This window comes from Rhinatrema bivittatum, chromosome 5 (genome assembly GCF_901001135.1).
Source record: "Rhinatrema bivittatum chromosome 5, aRhiBiv1.1, whole genome shotgun sequence".
NCBI classification, from domain to species: domain Eukaryota; kingdom Metazoa; phylum Chordata; class Amphibia; order Gymnophiona; family Rhinatrematidae; genus Rhinatrema; species Rhinatrema bivittatum.
The window spans coordinates 234,299,418-234,313,586 of NC_042619.1; the positions used below are offsets into that span (position 1 = coordinate 234,299,418).

The 14,169-nt window shown below is 43.9% G+C and overlaps 1 protein-coding gene across 8 annotated transcripts in view; it reads left to right on the top strand.

The window, feature by feature from the left end:
- The window catches only part of HLCS (holocarboxylase synthetase), a 262,571-nt gene that overhangs the window by 25,496 nt on the left and 222,906 nt on the right, over nucleotides 1-14,169 (top strand). For 7 of the 8 annotated variants that reach the window (XM_029603467.1, XM_029603468.1, XM_029603469.1 and 4 more), the window contains 2 exons: nucleotides 2,925-3,087; nucleotides 5,672-6,603. In XM_029603467.1, the coding sequence (XP_029459327.1) occupies nucleotides 3,036-3,087; nucleotides 5,672-6,603 (984 nt within the window). In that variant the 5' untranslated portion in view covers nucleotides 2,925-3,035. The remainder of the gene's footprint in view (nucleotides 1-2,924; nucleotides 3,088-5,671; nucleotides 6,604-14,169) is intronic. The other variant, XM_029603463.1, reaches the window with a different exon arrangement.

The following is a 14,169-nucleotide window of genomic DNA, read 5'->3' on the forward strand; positions in this document are numbered from 1 at the left end:
ACACAGATCCAGCACTTTTTCCCACCTCCCCTCTGTCCAGATCAGATTTTTCTCTCCCAGGTAAAATCCGCTGTCTCCTGCCCCCAACTGATGCAGCAGTTCTTATGGCTGTGGTCGGCTGTCCTTGGGAGTGGCAGCAGAAACTGTTCCTATTTGCAGGCAGGCTAGCGGCTGCACCTCAGTTGCTGCGCTCTGTGAAGCACTTGGCCTTGTGGTGCCCCCTTAAACTGTGGGTAATCCTTGTGGGACTGCAGGTAGTATCCCAGCTGCTGCTTTTAAGTAGAAGATGGTCTCCTCTTCTGCCAGGGTTAGGAGGTAAAGAGTACATGGAGCCGCATCTTTGGACTTGAGTTGCCGCGTACGGCTCAGGAACCTCACATAAGAAAATGCCATACTGGGTCAGACCAAGGGTCCATCAAGCCCAGCATCCTGTTTTCAACAGTGGCCAATCCAGGCCATAAGAACCTGGCAAGTTACCACCCATGGGGGTAACTTGCTGGTGCGGTGGTTACTACCCTTAACCAATAAGTCTTGATACTGTTGATGCAACTCCATTTTTTTTTTTTTTTTTTTGGCAAATTAAATTTTATTTTGCATCAACAATACATAAACTGTGTCCCACAAATTTGTTTTACAATATGAATGAATACCCTATTTCCCCCATTCCACTGACCCATGCTCATATCTACATTGCACAGACTATTACACATTATTTATACAACACATACTGCACAATTTCTGAACTCATATCAACTCCTTACTTAGATTAGATTCCATTAAGAAGGGCAGGAATAGAATAAACAATCTCAAAATCCAAATTTAGATCCCAAAGACCTATGGTAGTATAATATCTCAACTGCTATGTTATAGTTGAAGCTGTTGCCATTTCACAAATGGTTCCCACATCTTTTCAAATTTTGCAGACCTCCCCCGATCTGATCTCCAAGCAGAGGGTGATCCTTTCTTGGCCTTTATACTGGAGATTGAGAACCTGTGCAACTTTTGAGGTTAACACCCTGCGGCATGACTCTGTTGGGGAAACAAGTGTTAAATGACCATGTTCATTATAAACAAAATTAAACCTTTTGTTTAAAAACCAAGAGTGATCTAGTAGATTAAAGTGTATTTTTTGGACAGAAATGGGGGGAAACAAATGTGCTGCTTTTCAGAGCTGTTGAGTCTCCCGCACTCGGCAGGTCATCTCCTGCGCTCCCGCCCAGGCAGGGTGAACCTGGTTTTGAAACTGCATTAGAAATCGGGCTGGTGTGATGTGCTTACCGATTGAAGCGGCACCTCCTCTCCATTTTCAGTGCTTCGTTGGGATGATCCCCTGTGACCCTAGTACTAAGTTTGCTCACGTTACTCTTCTTCCTGAGCTATTTTTTTCTGGTTTTGAGCCTGCCGTCCTGCTGTGAATGGCCAAGGCTGAACAGAGTGGGGCAGGTTACTTGCTCTGCTGAGGCGGCAGAGTACAATAGACTTTGCACACTGCTTGGTCACGGGAACCCTTCTTGTTTGTGGTAAGCGGGGCTTCCTTTGCTTTGATGCCTGGGAAAGAGGGAGCTTCTCAACTTCCCCATTCAATCAAGGCTGTCAAGAGGAAGCAGCCTGTCCTTTTGGTGTCCATATTTACCTTTTCCGTACCGGAATGGGCTGCGACCCTTGTACCAGTCATGGGCTGCTACATGACTATGCTTTGATCAGATTCCTCTGTCCTTTGTCTGACTTGTGCCCCAGCATTGATGATCTCTCTGACCTGCTGAACACCATCTGGGGAGCCATTTGGCTTGAGGGGCAGCACTTGCTCTGGCTACCTCTGGTCACTACCTAGGCCAAACAAGGTTTGGAGCTGAGAGGGTCCTGGGCACTTCTGTGATTGGCTACATGGGTCAGAATCAAAGGTCAACAAAGAGTGTACCTTTCCAAACCTGGACAGGTTTGGTGTCGTTTGACTTTCCATTGGCACCACTTAAGCTTTTTTTTAAATTTTTTGTTAACTTTTTTGCTCTTGCTGTTCATGCTGATTGGTCTCTGGTAATACCCTTTTTTTGTTCCAGCTCAATTAGAGCCTCTCTGCTGCGCTACAGTGCCCTGAGTTGGGATTTTTTTTTTTTTTTTTTTTTAATAAACCCCGTCCTCTCACCTAATCCAGCCATTGCAACGATAGTCCTTGGCCAGTGTCCACAGACTGGCTCCTTCCAGAACTGGCATGTGTGCATCCAGTGTCCGGCCACTAGGTGTCACTGTTGAATGATGGCTCTAAACACCCTCTTTTCTCCCTCCCTCTGCAGAGTCCTCTCTTTGGGGAGACGAGCCTGGGTCTCCTGCATGAGTCACTGGGGATGACCTCTGTTTCTAATCCGTATTGTCATCTTGTTTTGTTTTCCCATGAATTTCATCTGCCGTCTGTACATGCAACATCAAAAGCTTTAATCATCCCAAACAAGGTTTAGGAACCTGAATTTTTTTAAGAACTGTGACGGCAGAAGTGCCTTCACCATGCTGCACAGTTAGCATTTGGCATGAAGATAAGCTTAACATAGGTGAACAGCGAGAACTGCTGGGACAATATTAAGGCAGAAAACTACCCGTGTTACTGGTGTACGTGCCCGGCTAATCAACACCTTTCTAAAGTTATTGGTGCAGTGTTTTTATCAGACCGCCTAATACTATGATCTTATAAAACAATGTACTGTTAAATAATTGTGCTCACAGCATGCAGAAGAGTAATAATAAATCATGTGCACCGAATCAGCACTTATGGGCTGATTTACCATGGCCTTTTGCCCGTTCCCTGCTGAGATTTGAACATTGAATCTTCAGTGTAGCTACGGGGCAGTGATAGACTGGGACTGCAGTTCTACAGCTATATAAGCTGGTTTCTACAAGGTCTGGGCTTGTCATTTATTCTCATTTGCCCTTAGATTCTGAAGTGGTCAGACTACTGCTTACCTGTGGCCTGCAGTCATGATGATCCTTACAAGTTAGTGGCTGAAACCAGTGTGGATAACTTCAGCAGGCTGGGAATAGCCTTCATGGAGAACAGACTTCACATGGACAATGGAATGGTGCCGCATAAGCTGGTTTGTGAGTACTCGCGGCAAAGCTTCGCACTGTCCTTTGTCCTATGGAATTTCGCTGTAATGCTTTTTTTTTTTTTTTCCTCCTGGACTTGCATAAAAGTTTCATTTTGGCAACTTTTCTGTAACTTTCTGATCTTGCCACAATATTCTAACTTTTTTTTTTTTCCTACCTATGTGTAGTTTTCTTATTTTTGGTGACTTCCTACTAAATGAGAGAATCTTTTTTGGCCCGAGGGCCACATTAGAGTATGAATATTAAACAGGTTGTACTCCACCACACTATCTCTCTCTCTCTCTCTCCTCCTCCCCAAGCTGAACCTCATTATACTTTTCTATATCTGGGGAAGAAGTGGGAGGGAAGAGGAAGGTGAACAAATGTTGGGGAGAGGTGGGTTGGTGGAAGGATGAGAAAGGAGGCTTTATGAAGAAGATGGGAGATAAAAATGGAATTGAGTGGGAGTTGAAAGGTAAGGGAAGAGATGGAAATTTAGACAAACACAGAGAGAGAGAGAGAGGGAGGCAGAGCTTGGGGCTTTGGCAGCAGCTGTAGGTGGTATTTCTCTAGGTAGCAAGAGCACATGAAGGGGGGGGAGTAGTGAAAAGAAGCAGGGCAGGAACAGACTACAGTGGGAGACCCCCCCGCCCCATCCTACCGCTGCTCACCTAACTTTGCAAGTGCTTTTAATGGCTTCACCTTTCTTCCCCGCTGTCCATACAAATGAAAGGGAATTTGGAGGGGAGGGAGATGGGGAGAAACAAAATACCCGAGTTAAGGAGCCGTCTCTACTAAACTCGCTTCTGCTTCTCATCAGCGTTTGGAGGTAATTGTCCAGCCAAAGAATATGTTCTAAAACAGCTTCTGTCTTGATAGGGTGCTGCCTTCTTGCTGACCAGATACAGGGCCTTTCTTACTAACAGTTTGTTAAAATTACCTGACTGTCCCCCCAGTTAGTTATGAAATGCGTGCTGCCTAGCTCATGGGCTGGCTTATACTAGCCCGGTACAGAGCATGCGCGGTGCACTGTGTACTGAGAGCCCCTGAACTTTCAGTGCTTTAAACTTGGCATGGAAGGCCTTCGAAACGCTAGTGCATGGATTCAGTTCAGTCTGAAGCACCACTAGATGGTGCCAGAGCCACGCCAAACACCAGGCCTGGGCCTGGACACATGTCCTGCATGCCCAGCATTGGCAGTTATGCTGAGGATGGGGAGTGACTCTAGGGGTTTCTTTGCTTATGTGTGTGTTTCCTTAGGGGTGTGTGTGTATGGGGGGAGGGGGGAGATTACTTTTGGTGGTTTACCACAAGACCTAGGCACCAGTGTGAGCACTGTGTAGAGTACATGAGCTAAGCGTAACATGCATTTTTATAGTAGTTGTATGCTTTATGTATCACTTTACTACACTTACACTAGAATGTTTTAACATGTGGGAATGCAGCTCCTTGTGCAACTTCCAAACTCTCTGCATTGGGGCAAAGTCCATGGCTGCTGCTACTTACCTGTGGGATTTGTGACAATTTTCAAAATTAAAGTGTTTGTAACTTGCTGTGCCCATTTGTTTTTTTTAAGAGGGTGGTACTTTATTTCAAATAAGATGTGTAAATTCATCTCCCTCTTGTTTAGTGATTGGTTTTGACTTTTAAGACACAGGCTGTAATGAAGTCATTTTGTGTCTCTTTGCTTGGGGGTAAGCATTTTTAGCATAAAAGGTAGTTCTCTTAGAAACTGCTCAGTGTCTTATCGAAGAAGCCATTACCTCCCACCTAGAGCAGCCAAATGAGTCTAAGGGCTTCCTTATGCAGTAATTTCCTGAAGCACAATTCAGGTCTGATTTAGGTCTACCTGTATTGTATGTAGGCCCAGTTCTCTTGCTGAATTATGTTGTGGATATGTTCAGTAGTAACAGTCGTGTCCAGGTTCCATTTTCTCACTTGAAGGTAACGCACGTTTTGAGAGAGAGCCTTTCTCATCCCCTTTTCTCTTGATTACATCACAGAACCACCCCCCCCAGTTAAAAGGGGCATTCACTTTTATACACAGGATCCCCCTCTGCCGTTCTTTCATCACACTTCTCCTTCTTTCTCTCTTTCTGTATAACAGCTGCACAGTTTTCTGTAATATAAACTTTGTAACGAAGCATATGGAAGGTGCAGAATAGAAGAATTTAATAAGATTTTACTTATTCTACAAATGCTTGCCTTTATTTGTACCTTCTGAGACACCCACAACCCTAGGACCTTTGTATGTTCATCACTAATACAGAGTCTTCTCCTGGGAATGTCTCCTCTAAACGAGCAGAAAGTGTGTACATTGTGGGATAACGCACACTTTATCTAGCCATGTGGTGGGACGGCTGTTCCCACAACCATTTATGCGGGGGGAGATTGCTTTTTACCAGCATAAATGGCTTAGAGCCTGGAGGATAATTTTCATGCAGAACTTATCACATCTTTTGTGCTTGTGGTATATAAAATGTGAGTAGCTCCCTCCACCTTTTTTGTTTTGCTCTAGTTCTGCACTGAAAATGGCAGTAAAGTGTTACTAGTGGTGGTATAAACCCAAACCAATTTTGTTCATTTTATTTCTTAGCAGTTCATATAAAGGACTCTTCTGTGAAGGAGCTGGAGCAGCTAGCACCTGTTTCAGAAGAAAATCCTGCTGAGGGCACAGCCACAGGGCCAGCAATACCTGTTCTTGTTAGGAAAATAGCTGATCAGAGGAGTCCAGTGACAGACTGCTCGGAGGAGAACAGAAAGAAAGGCAGCCAACCTCCAGATGAGATGGGTAACGCAGCCACGGAAGTACTGGGGGCTGAGGACCATCATCACTTGCACCTCTCAAGCTGCCATGAGTGCCTGGAACTTGAGAACTGCACAATAGAATCTGTCAGATACGCCTCTGCAGAGAATATTCCTGATCTTCCTGATGATTACGGAGGCTTGGAAGGGAACGGTGATGAAGTGTCTCTTGCCAGCCAGTTAGAGAAAGCCGGCATGATGGGGAAGCCGCCCAATATTCTGCTGTATGTGGGCTCGAACCCTGAGACCACACAAACCAAGGTTGAGCAAATCAAATCTGTGCTGATGGATTGTGTTTCTGCAACTAGCTATGTGATCTATCGCCTACCGGAAGAGCAGATCTTGACAGCCCCCTGGCCTGAGAACTGCTTGCTACTGGTGGTGGCAGCAGAAGAGCCCCTTTCCGAAAATGTCCACCAGAGAATCTTGGCCTACCTATCTAGTGGTGGCAAGGTTTTGGGGCTTTCGACTTGGTTTACTTTTGGCGGTGTCCGCGTGAAGAAAAAATGCAGCATGCGGGAGGTCCTTCAAACTCTGGTTTTCACAGAAACTGAAAGTGGTGAAATAACTTTCAAGGTGCAGACCAGTGGCATGGTTTTTGAAGTCCAGGATGGAGGAAAAGACAGTGTGGAACAGTGGGCTCACTTAAACAGTGAAGAGAGAGACCTGATGATGGTTCGCTTGCCTTACGGAGATAATGAAGGAGAAGCCATTCTTAGCCAGGTAAAGTGTGCTAATGTATGTTTTCTGAATAGTTGACTGTCAGAAGGACCCTGTCGAACCATTTGGTGTCTGAAGAACCCAAGCGGTAGGCAGGGTAGGTTGCAAGATGACTGCCTAGATAGGAAGGATAGACCATGCCTGGTTATGGTTTTGCATTTGGCGATTTAGATGGAGGAAGATTAGAAACTGGGGTGAATTTTCCAAAACTTTATGCACATAAATATGAGCATACATACTCTTAAGTAACCTTTACTCACATATTCTGAATTTTATAAAAGTCAAATACGCATTTATTTTCACTTTCACAAGTACGTATACATACTTAAAAAGGGGGGGGGGGGGGGTGTGCATTCCCGAGCAGGGCCAATACTTCCAATGTACATTTACCAACTTAAACTGCGCAAGTTAACACCGGATAAGTAGCAGGTGTAAATGATATCAAACAGGATTGTGTAGTATTGACTGGGGAGGAGGTGTGGGTGAGGGACCTGGAAGGTCTTGATGACTTGGAGAAGGACTGGGTGAACTGGCAAACTGATTTGTAAACTGGTTAACTTCCTTTACGCGTGCATGCTCTAGAATTGTCCGACATGCACACACAAATCAGGACTTCCCTGCGTAAACCCTACTTCATATCCTATCCTTACGAGCATGTATACTACTAAACAGGATCCCAACTCTATTAACCCTTGTACCCCTCCTCAGTTGAGTAGAAAAAGAACTCTGTGCTGCAATCGACATATCTTACCAAATATGTCTCATGTCAAAGGATATGTAATACTATATTGTATAGCACCAGTGTACTGTGTTTAACCAAACTGTTACACCAATTTATTTAATGACCCAAAGATGAATGTTACTTTTTGTAAACCGTAGTGATCTTCACTTGGAATGACAGTATATTTGCGCAGAAAATATATGTGCATATTTTTAAAATGGGTGGGAAAAGTCTGTGCTTTCAATGCATTGCATGTACTGTATTTGTGTATAAACATGCATATATTGTGGGGTAAAAATACATGGATCTTATAAAAAGCGCTTATTGTATGCACGGGTTATAAAATACTTGCATAAATCTGTGGCGGACGTGTAAGCTTGTATATGCTGTCACATGCATTTGTTTGAAATGGAGGTGGGATGGGAGGGTGAATAGTGCGTGAAAAGGGTTTCATGAGATAATAGGTTTTCTGTTCTTTTTACTCTGAGCTGGGAGCCTGTGTTGAATGAGATGATTGTATTTTAGAAGCATAATATAAACAGATATAAACTTAGCTGGGATTTCATCTCACTGTATGTAGGCACTTGACTTGCTCTTTCTTGGGGGAATCTGTACAAGAAGTGGGTTAAAACCAAGAGTGGCTTGGCCTGTCTGACCCAGAGCCCTTGACTGAGAAATGAAAAACGGGCTGGTGGTGTGTAACAGTAGCTGTCTTATAAAAGGATGTGGGCAGCCCTGACTTTATCAGTAGGCCCCTAAGGTGGCAAATGTTTAAGGGTAGCAGGCTAGCTAAGACTTGCTGCCTTGCAGCTCTGCTGAATTCAGCAGAGAAGAGCCCTTTGCTTTTTCCCTCTACTGTCCTGTAACAGAACTTTACAGGAAGTGTGGGGGGCAGGGGGATAAAAGTGCCTAGGGACAGAGAAATCCTAAATCAGGCAAAATGTGCTTCTGGACCCTTCTATGCAACCCCTTCATAAGAGCAGGGCTGCGGCTTCATTTTCTTTTTTTTTTTTTTTTATAATGTAAATTTTATTGAACAGTTCGAACAACAATACAACCATTACAATTGTGTATATGAACAACGCCAGACTAAGCGCACACTGATACAATACTAAAACAATCTGATACCATACAGAAAAGGCAGTTACTGATAAGCTCCACAATAACACATAGAATGTAGACCACTGTACATTGGAAAGCTAAACATATAGCGGATGCGTAGGTAACACTACCATCCAGACCCCCAGTGTAAAATGCAAAAGGAAATATATGCATGTGACTTGGAAACTAGAGAACGTACCAGATCTCAGTGTTGTATGAGCGTCTCCCATCAGGAAGACCCACGTACCTAAAGCTCAGGAATGTACGTACAGCTTGGATACAAAGAAAAGAGATAACCAGGAGACAACAAATTGGCGTAGAAATTAAAGAAACACATCCGGGGAACAAAAATCAGCATTGAGAGGCAGGTGACCCAGCCGTTGCCAACATTGTCTCCCTCCAGGTAAGATACGGTTGCCACACCCTTTGAAACCGTAAAAACTGGCTTCGCTTTTGGGCTGTAATCTTGTATAGGGAACACATAGCATCGAGTTTCTGATAAAGAACTTCCCTATCAGGGACTCTGTCCTGCTTCCAGGAAGCCGCCAGGGTACATCGCGCTGCTATACAATATTGATTAATTAACAGGCACTCATATTTTGAACCATCAACCGACATATTGAGTAATCCCTGAACAGGGGTTAAAATGATCCGTTGGTGCAAAGTACAAAAAATGGTATCCAGAACATCCTTCCACAGTCTCTGAACATGAACACATTCCCACCATACATGGATAAAAGTTCCTACGGAGCCGCACCCCTTCCAACATTGGGCATCAGAACTAAGACCTGCTTTGTACAATCTATGAGGTGTCAGGTGCCAGCGAAAGAGTACCTTGTACCCGTTTTCTGTAAGGGAAGTTGCCACGGAACTGCGTTTAGTATTGGAAAATATCTGATCCCACTCTTCAGGTGCCAATGACCGACCGAGTTCCATCTCCCACTTGTGGGCATATGCGGGTTTCCCTGGCAATGCACCCTGCAATATCATGTAGAGCTTGGACAATCCACCCTTGATACGGTCAGCTAGATCACACCAACCCTCAAATTGGGACTTACCCCTGCGAAGGTCCACCAGTATATGCTCTTCAGTCAAAAAGTGCCGAATTTGGTGGTAATAATAAAGGGTAGAATGTGGAATAGAGTATAGCTCCTGGAGGTGTGAAAAAGACAGTACCCCATCCCCATCACATAACTGCCCCACAGTGTGCAGGCCCCTCTCCCTCCAATAACGAGCTGAGGTCGAATCCCAACCGGGAGAAAATCGAGTGTGGTAATATAAATGGGTGTGGCAAGAATAGTGTCTGTGCCCTATGATAAGATGTTTCCACTTTCCCCAGCATTGAAGAGTCGTTTGTAGAGGGTCAGTGATGCTGCCCCCTATCTTCAAGGTCGATCTAGGTTGCCAAAGAAGGGCTTGTAATGGTATGTTGCCCACTAAAGATTGTTCGATGGTCACCCAGCCAGGCCTCTCAGCTTTTTTATACCAAGACAGAATACATCCTAGTTGAGCAGCAGCATGGTACCACTGTAAATTGGGGACCCCCATCCCTCCCCTCAATTTATGTCTGTACAGTGTCGCCCGTGCTACCCGAGGTGGCCTCCGTTTCCAGAGGAAGGCAAAGAAACGTCTCTGCCAGCGTTTTAGCAGGTTTGTCGGAACGGGAATAGGTAAGGACTGAAATAGATAATTAAATTTGGGTAGAATGGACATCTTCAATATAGCTATGCGTCCAGTCCAGGTAACTGGTAGACCATCCCAGATATCCAAATCCCGAAACACTTTAGCCACCAATGGGGTATAATTCAAACGAAACAAGTCCGCCAGTTTAGGTCCTATAAAGATTCCTAGATATTTGAGTTTGGCACCCGCCCACTTAAAAGGAAACTGTTGTTTTAACGGAGCCACTTGGTCCGGGGGCATAGAAACATTCAACACCTCCGATTTAGCAAGGTTTAGTCTAAAACCGGAAACCAAACTAAATTCCCGAAGATGGGCCACTACCCCATGTAATGACTGCTCCGGTTTAGACAAGGTAAATAGAATGTCGTCCGCAAAAAGTGACAACTTATGATCCATCGCTCCCACACGGACTCCCATAATAGTCCCCGCTTCCCGAACTTTAGCAGTAAAGGGCTCTAAAAACAACGCGAATAATAAAGGGGACAACGGACAACCCTGTCTCGTTCCTCTCTCAATTGGAAAAGGGTCCGAATATACTCCATTAACTTTAACCCTGGCTCTTGGCCGATCATAGAGTTTAAAAAGCCAATTGAGAAATTTGGGGCCAAAATTCATTTTCTTCAGTGTTTTAAACAGAAATTGCCAATGGACCATGTCGAATGCTTTTTCAGCATCGACTGCCAACAAAATCGCTGGAATCTTAGTCCGAGTGACTTGCCAGATGAGATCCACTATTTTCCTGACATTGTCTGCCGCTTTCCGCCCGGGAATAAAGCCAGCTTGATCCTGGCTTCATTTTCTAAGGGACAAGACTGTGACTTGCACGGGCTCTCCTTAAAAATAACTTGTACCGGGACCCATCTGGTAAGCGTAGCCAGAGGCAGTGACATCACATCTGGGCATTACATGAATGATAGAGTCTGTCCCGTCCCCCCGTCCCCCCCCCCAAAAAAAAGGGGAAAATGTAATTGGATTTGGAACTTTGCTAAATAAGCAATAATCTCATGTGGGCGAAACAGTTTCTGGCAGCTAATACCCTGTTTGGAGGAGTTGAAGATCCAAAGTAAAAGTATGGGTCTCTAACCCAGCCTGGGCATTAATAGAAAACGGCCTTCACACATGGAAGGTGGACTCTAGGAGAAGCTGCACTCTGACAGCACCAAGCTTCCCTATAGTTGAATTAATTTTATTTGGGGGGGCGGGCAAAGAGCTGCTTGGACTGCAGGAAAACCCGAGAGAAAAATTATCAATCCCACATCTGTATGAGAATGAATGAAAGCTGGGAGACCTGTGTGGAATCGAAAGAGCATTCTAAACACATCCATAGATTCTGCCGAGTTGAATATTTGAACCAGAAGCATTACTTCATCCCAGTAGATTCATAGTTGGTGAAGCTAAAATGCTACCACTTCCAAATACTCAATTTGAGAGCAAAGAAAAAGCTGCTTTGGCACAGTTTCCTCTCCGGTGTTCCCTGAGGAGGCTCAAACAAAAGGTTAAGAGATTGGGGAATTTGAAATGCATAGAATTGCAGAGCGGATGGTTTCATTATTTTACTCCTGGGGGAGTTCTGTGGTACTGCAGAGCACAGAATTTGCTCATGGCTCTCATGAGAGAGACTAAGAGGCTGTGTAAGAGGGGTGTGTGTGTGTGGGACTGCAAACCAGAGAGATGGAGTCTGTGAGGAGATTGGGATCTGATGTGCTTGTTTGTGAGAGAGTGTGTGGGTGTGTGAAAGCGAGCCTCTATAAGTGTATGAGAGAGGAAGCCTGTTTGAGGGGGTGTGTATGGCGAGAGGGAGTCTGAGGGGCAGTACTGAGAGAGGGGTCAAACTCTGGGAGTGGAGATAAGAGTGGAAGGGGTTGAGCCTAGCAGGGAAGGGGAGCAATAAGGGGAAGGGGGGGGGGTCCTGAGAAGGCAAAGTGAAAAGATACTTGCCAGGGGACTAGGGATCTAATTACATCAAAATCACAGAACATATAGAAAGACATGGTTTAATGGAACAAAGTCAGCATGGCTTTACCCAGGGCAAGTCTTGCCTCACAAATCTGCTTCACTTTTTTGAAGGAGTTAATAAACATGTGGATAAAGGTGAACCGGTAGATATAGTATACTTGGACTTTCAGAAGGCATTTGACAAAGTTCCTCATGAGAGGCTTCTAGGAAAAGTAAAAAGTCATGGGATAGGTGGCGATGTCCTTTCGTGGATTGCAAACTGGCTATAAGACAGGAAACAGAGAGTAGGATTAAATGGGCAATTTTCTCAGTGGAAGGGAGTGGACAGTGGAGTGCCTCAGGGATCTGTATTGGGACCCTTACTGTTCAATATATTTATAAATGATCTGGAAAGAAATACGACGAGTGAGATAAATCAAATTTGCAGATGACACAAAATTGTTCAGAGTAGTTAAATCACAAGCAGATTGTGATAAATTGCAGGAAGACCTTGTGAGACTGGAAAATTGGGCATCCAAATGGCAGATGAAACTTAATGTGGATAAGTGCAAGGTGATGCATAAAGGGAAAAATAACCAATGCTATAGTTACACGATGTTAGGTTCCATATTAGGAGCTACCACCCAGGAGAAAGATCTAGGATCATAGTGGATAATACTTTAAAATTGTCGGCTCAGTGTGCTGCAGCAGTCAAAAAAGCAAACAGAATGTTAGGAATTATTAGAAAGGGAATAGTGAATAAAACGGAAAATGTCATAATGCCTCTGTATCGGTCCATGGTGAGACCACACCTTGAATACTGTGTACAATTCACTGAGCTGACTATTTTAAAGTATTATCCACTATGATGCCTAGATCTTTTTCCTGGGTGGTAGCTCCTAATATGGAACTAATATCGTGTAACTACAGCAAGGGTTATTTTTCCCTATATGCAACACCTTGCACTTGTCCACATTAAATTTCGTCTGCCATTTGTTTGCCCAATCTTCTAGTCTTACAAGGTCTTCCTGTAATATATCACAATCCACTTGTGATTTAACTACTCTGAATAATTTTGTATCATCCGCAAATTTGATAACCTCACTCATCGTATTTCTTTCCAGATCATTTATTTATTTATTTATATATATCAAATATTGAAAAGCACCGGTCCAAGTACAGATCCCTGAGGCACTCCACTGTTTACCCTTTTCCACTGAGAAAATTGACCATTTAATCCTATTCTCTGTTTCCTGTTTTTTAACCAGTTTGTAATCCACGAAAGGACATCACCTCCTATCCCATGACTTTTTAGTTTTCTTAGAAGCCTCTCATGAGGGACTTTGTCAAATGCTGTCTGAGAATTCAAATACACTGCATTTACCGGTTCGCCTTTATCCACATGTTTATTAATCCCTTCGAAAAAATGAAGCAGATTTGTTAGGCAAGACTTCCCTTGGGTAAATCCATGTTGACTATGTTCCATTAAATCATGTCTTTCTATGTGCTCTATGATTTTGATCTTGAGAATAGTTTCCACTATTTTTCCCGGCACTGAAGTCAGGCTTACTGGTCTATAGTTACCCGGATCGCCTCTGGAGCCTTTTTTAAATATTGGGGTTACATTGACCACCCTCCAGTCTTCAGGTACAATGGCTGATTTTAATGATGGGTTACAAATTTTAACTAATAGATCAGAAATTTCATTTTTGAGTTCCTTCAGTACCCTAGGATGCATACCATCCGGTCCAGGTGATTTACTACTCTTTAGTTTGTCGATCTGGCCTACTACATCTTCCAGGTTCACAGTGATTTTCGTTCAGTTTGTCTGACTCATCACCCCTGAAAACCATCTCTGGAACTGGTATCTCCCCAACATCCTCATTATTAAACACAGAAGCTTAATGTTATAACACTTCCGTTTACTGTAAACCGATATGATTTATCATGAATGTCGGTATAGGAAAAAGTACTAAATAAAATAAATATTCCACCCCCACTCCAGCCTAGCTGGACTCTGCCAATTACACACAAGGAAAACACGACACAAATGGCTGCGGCCTTTGCATCCAGATTATATTAGAGTCCCTAACAGGGGAGTCTTAATTTAGGTGCTGAGTCCGGTCAAC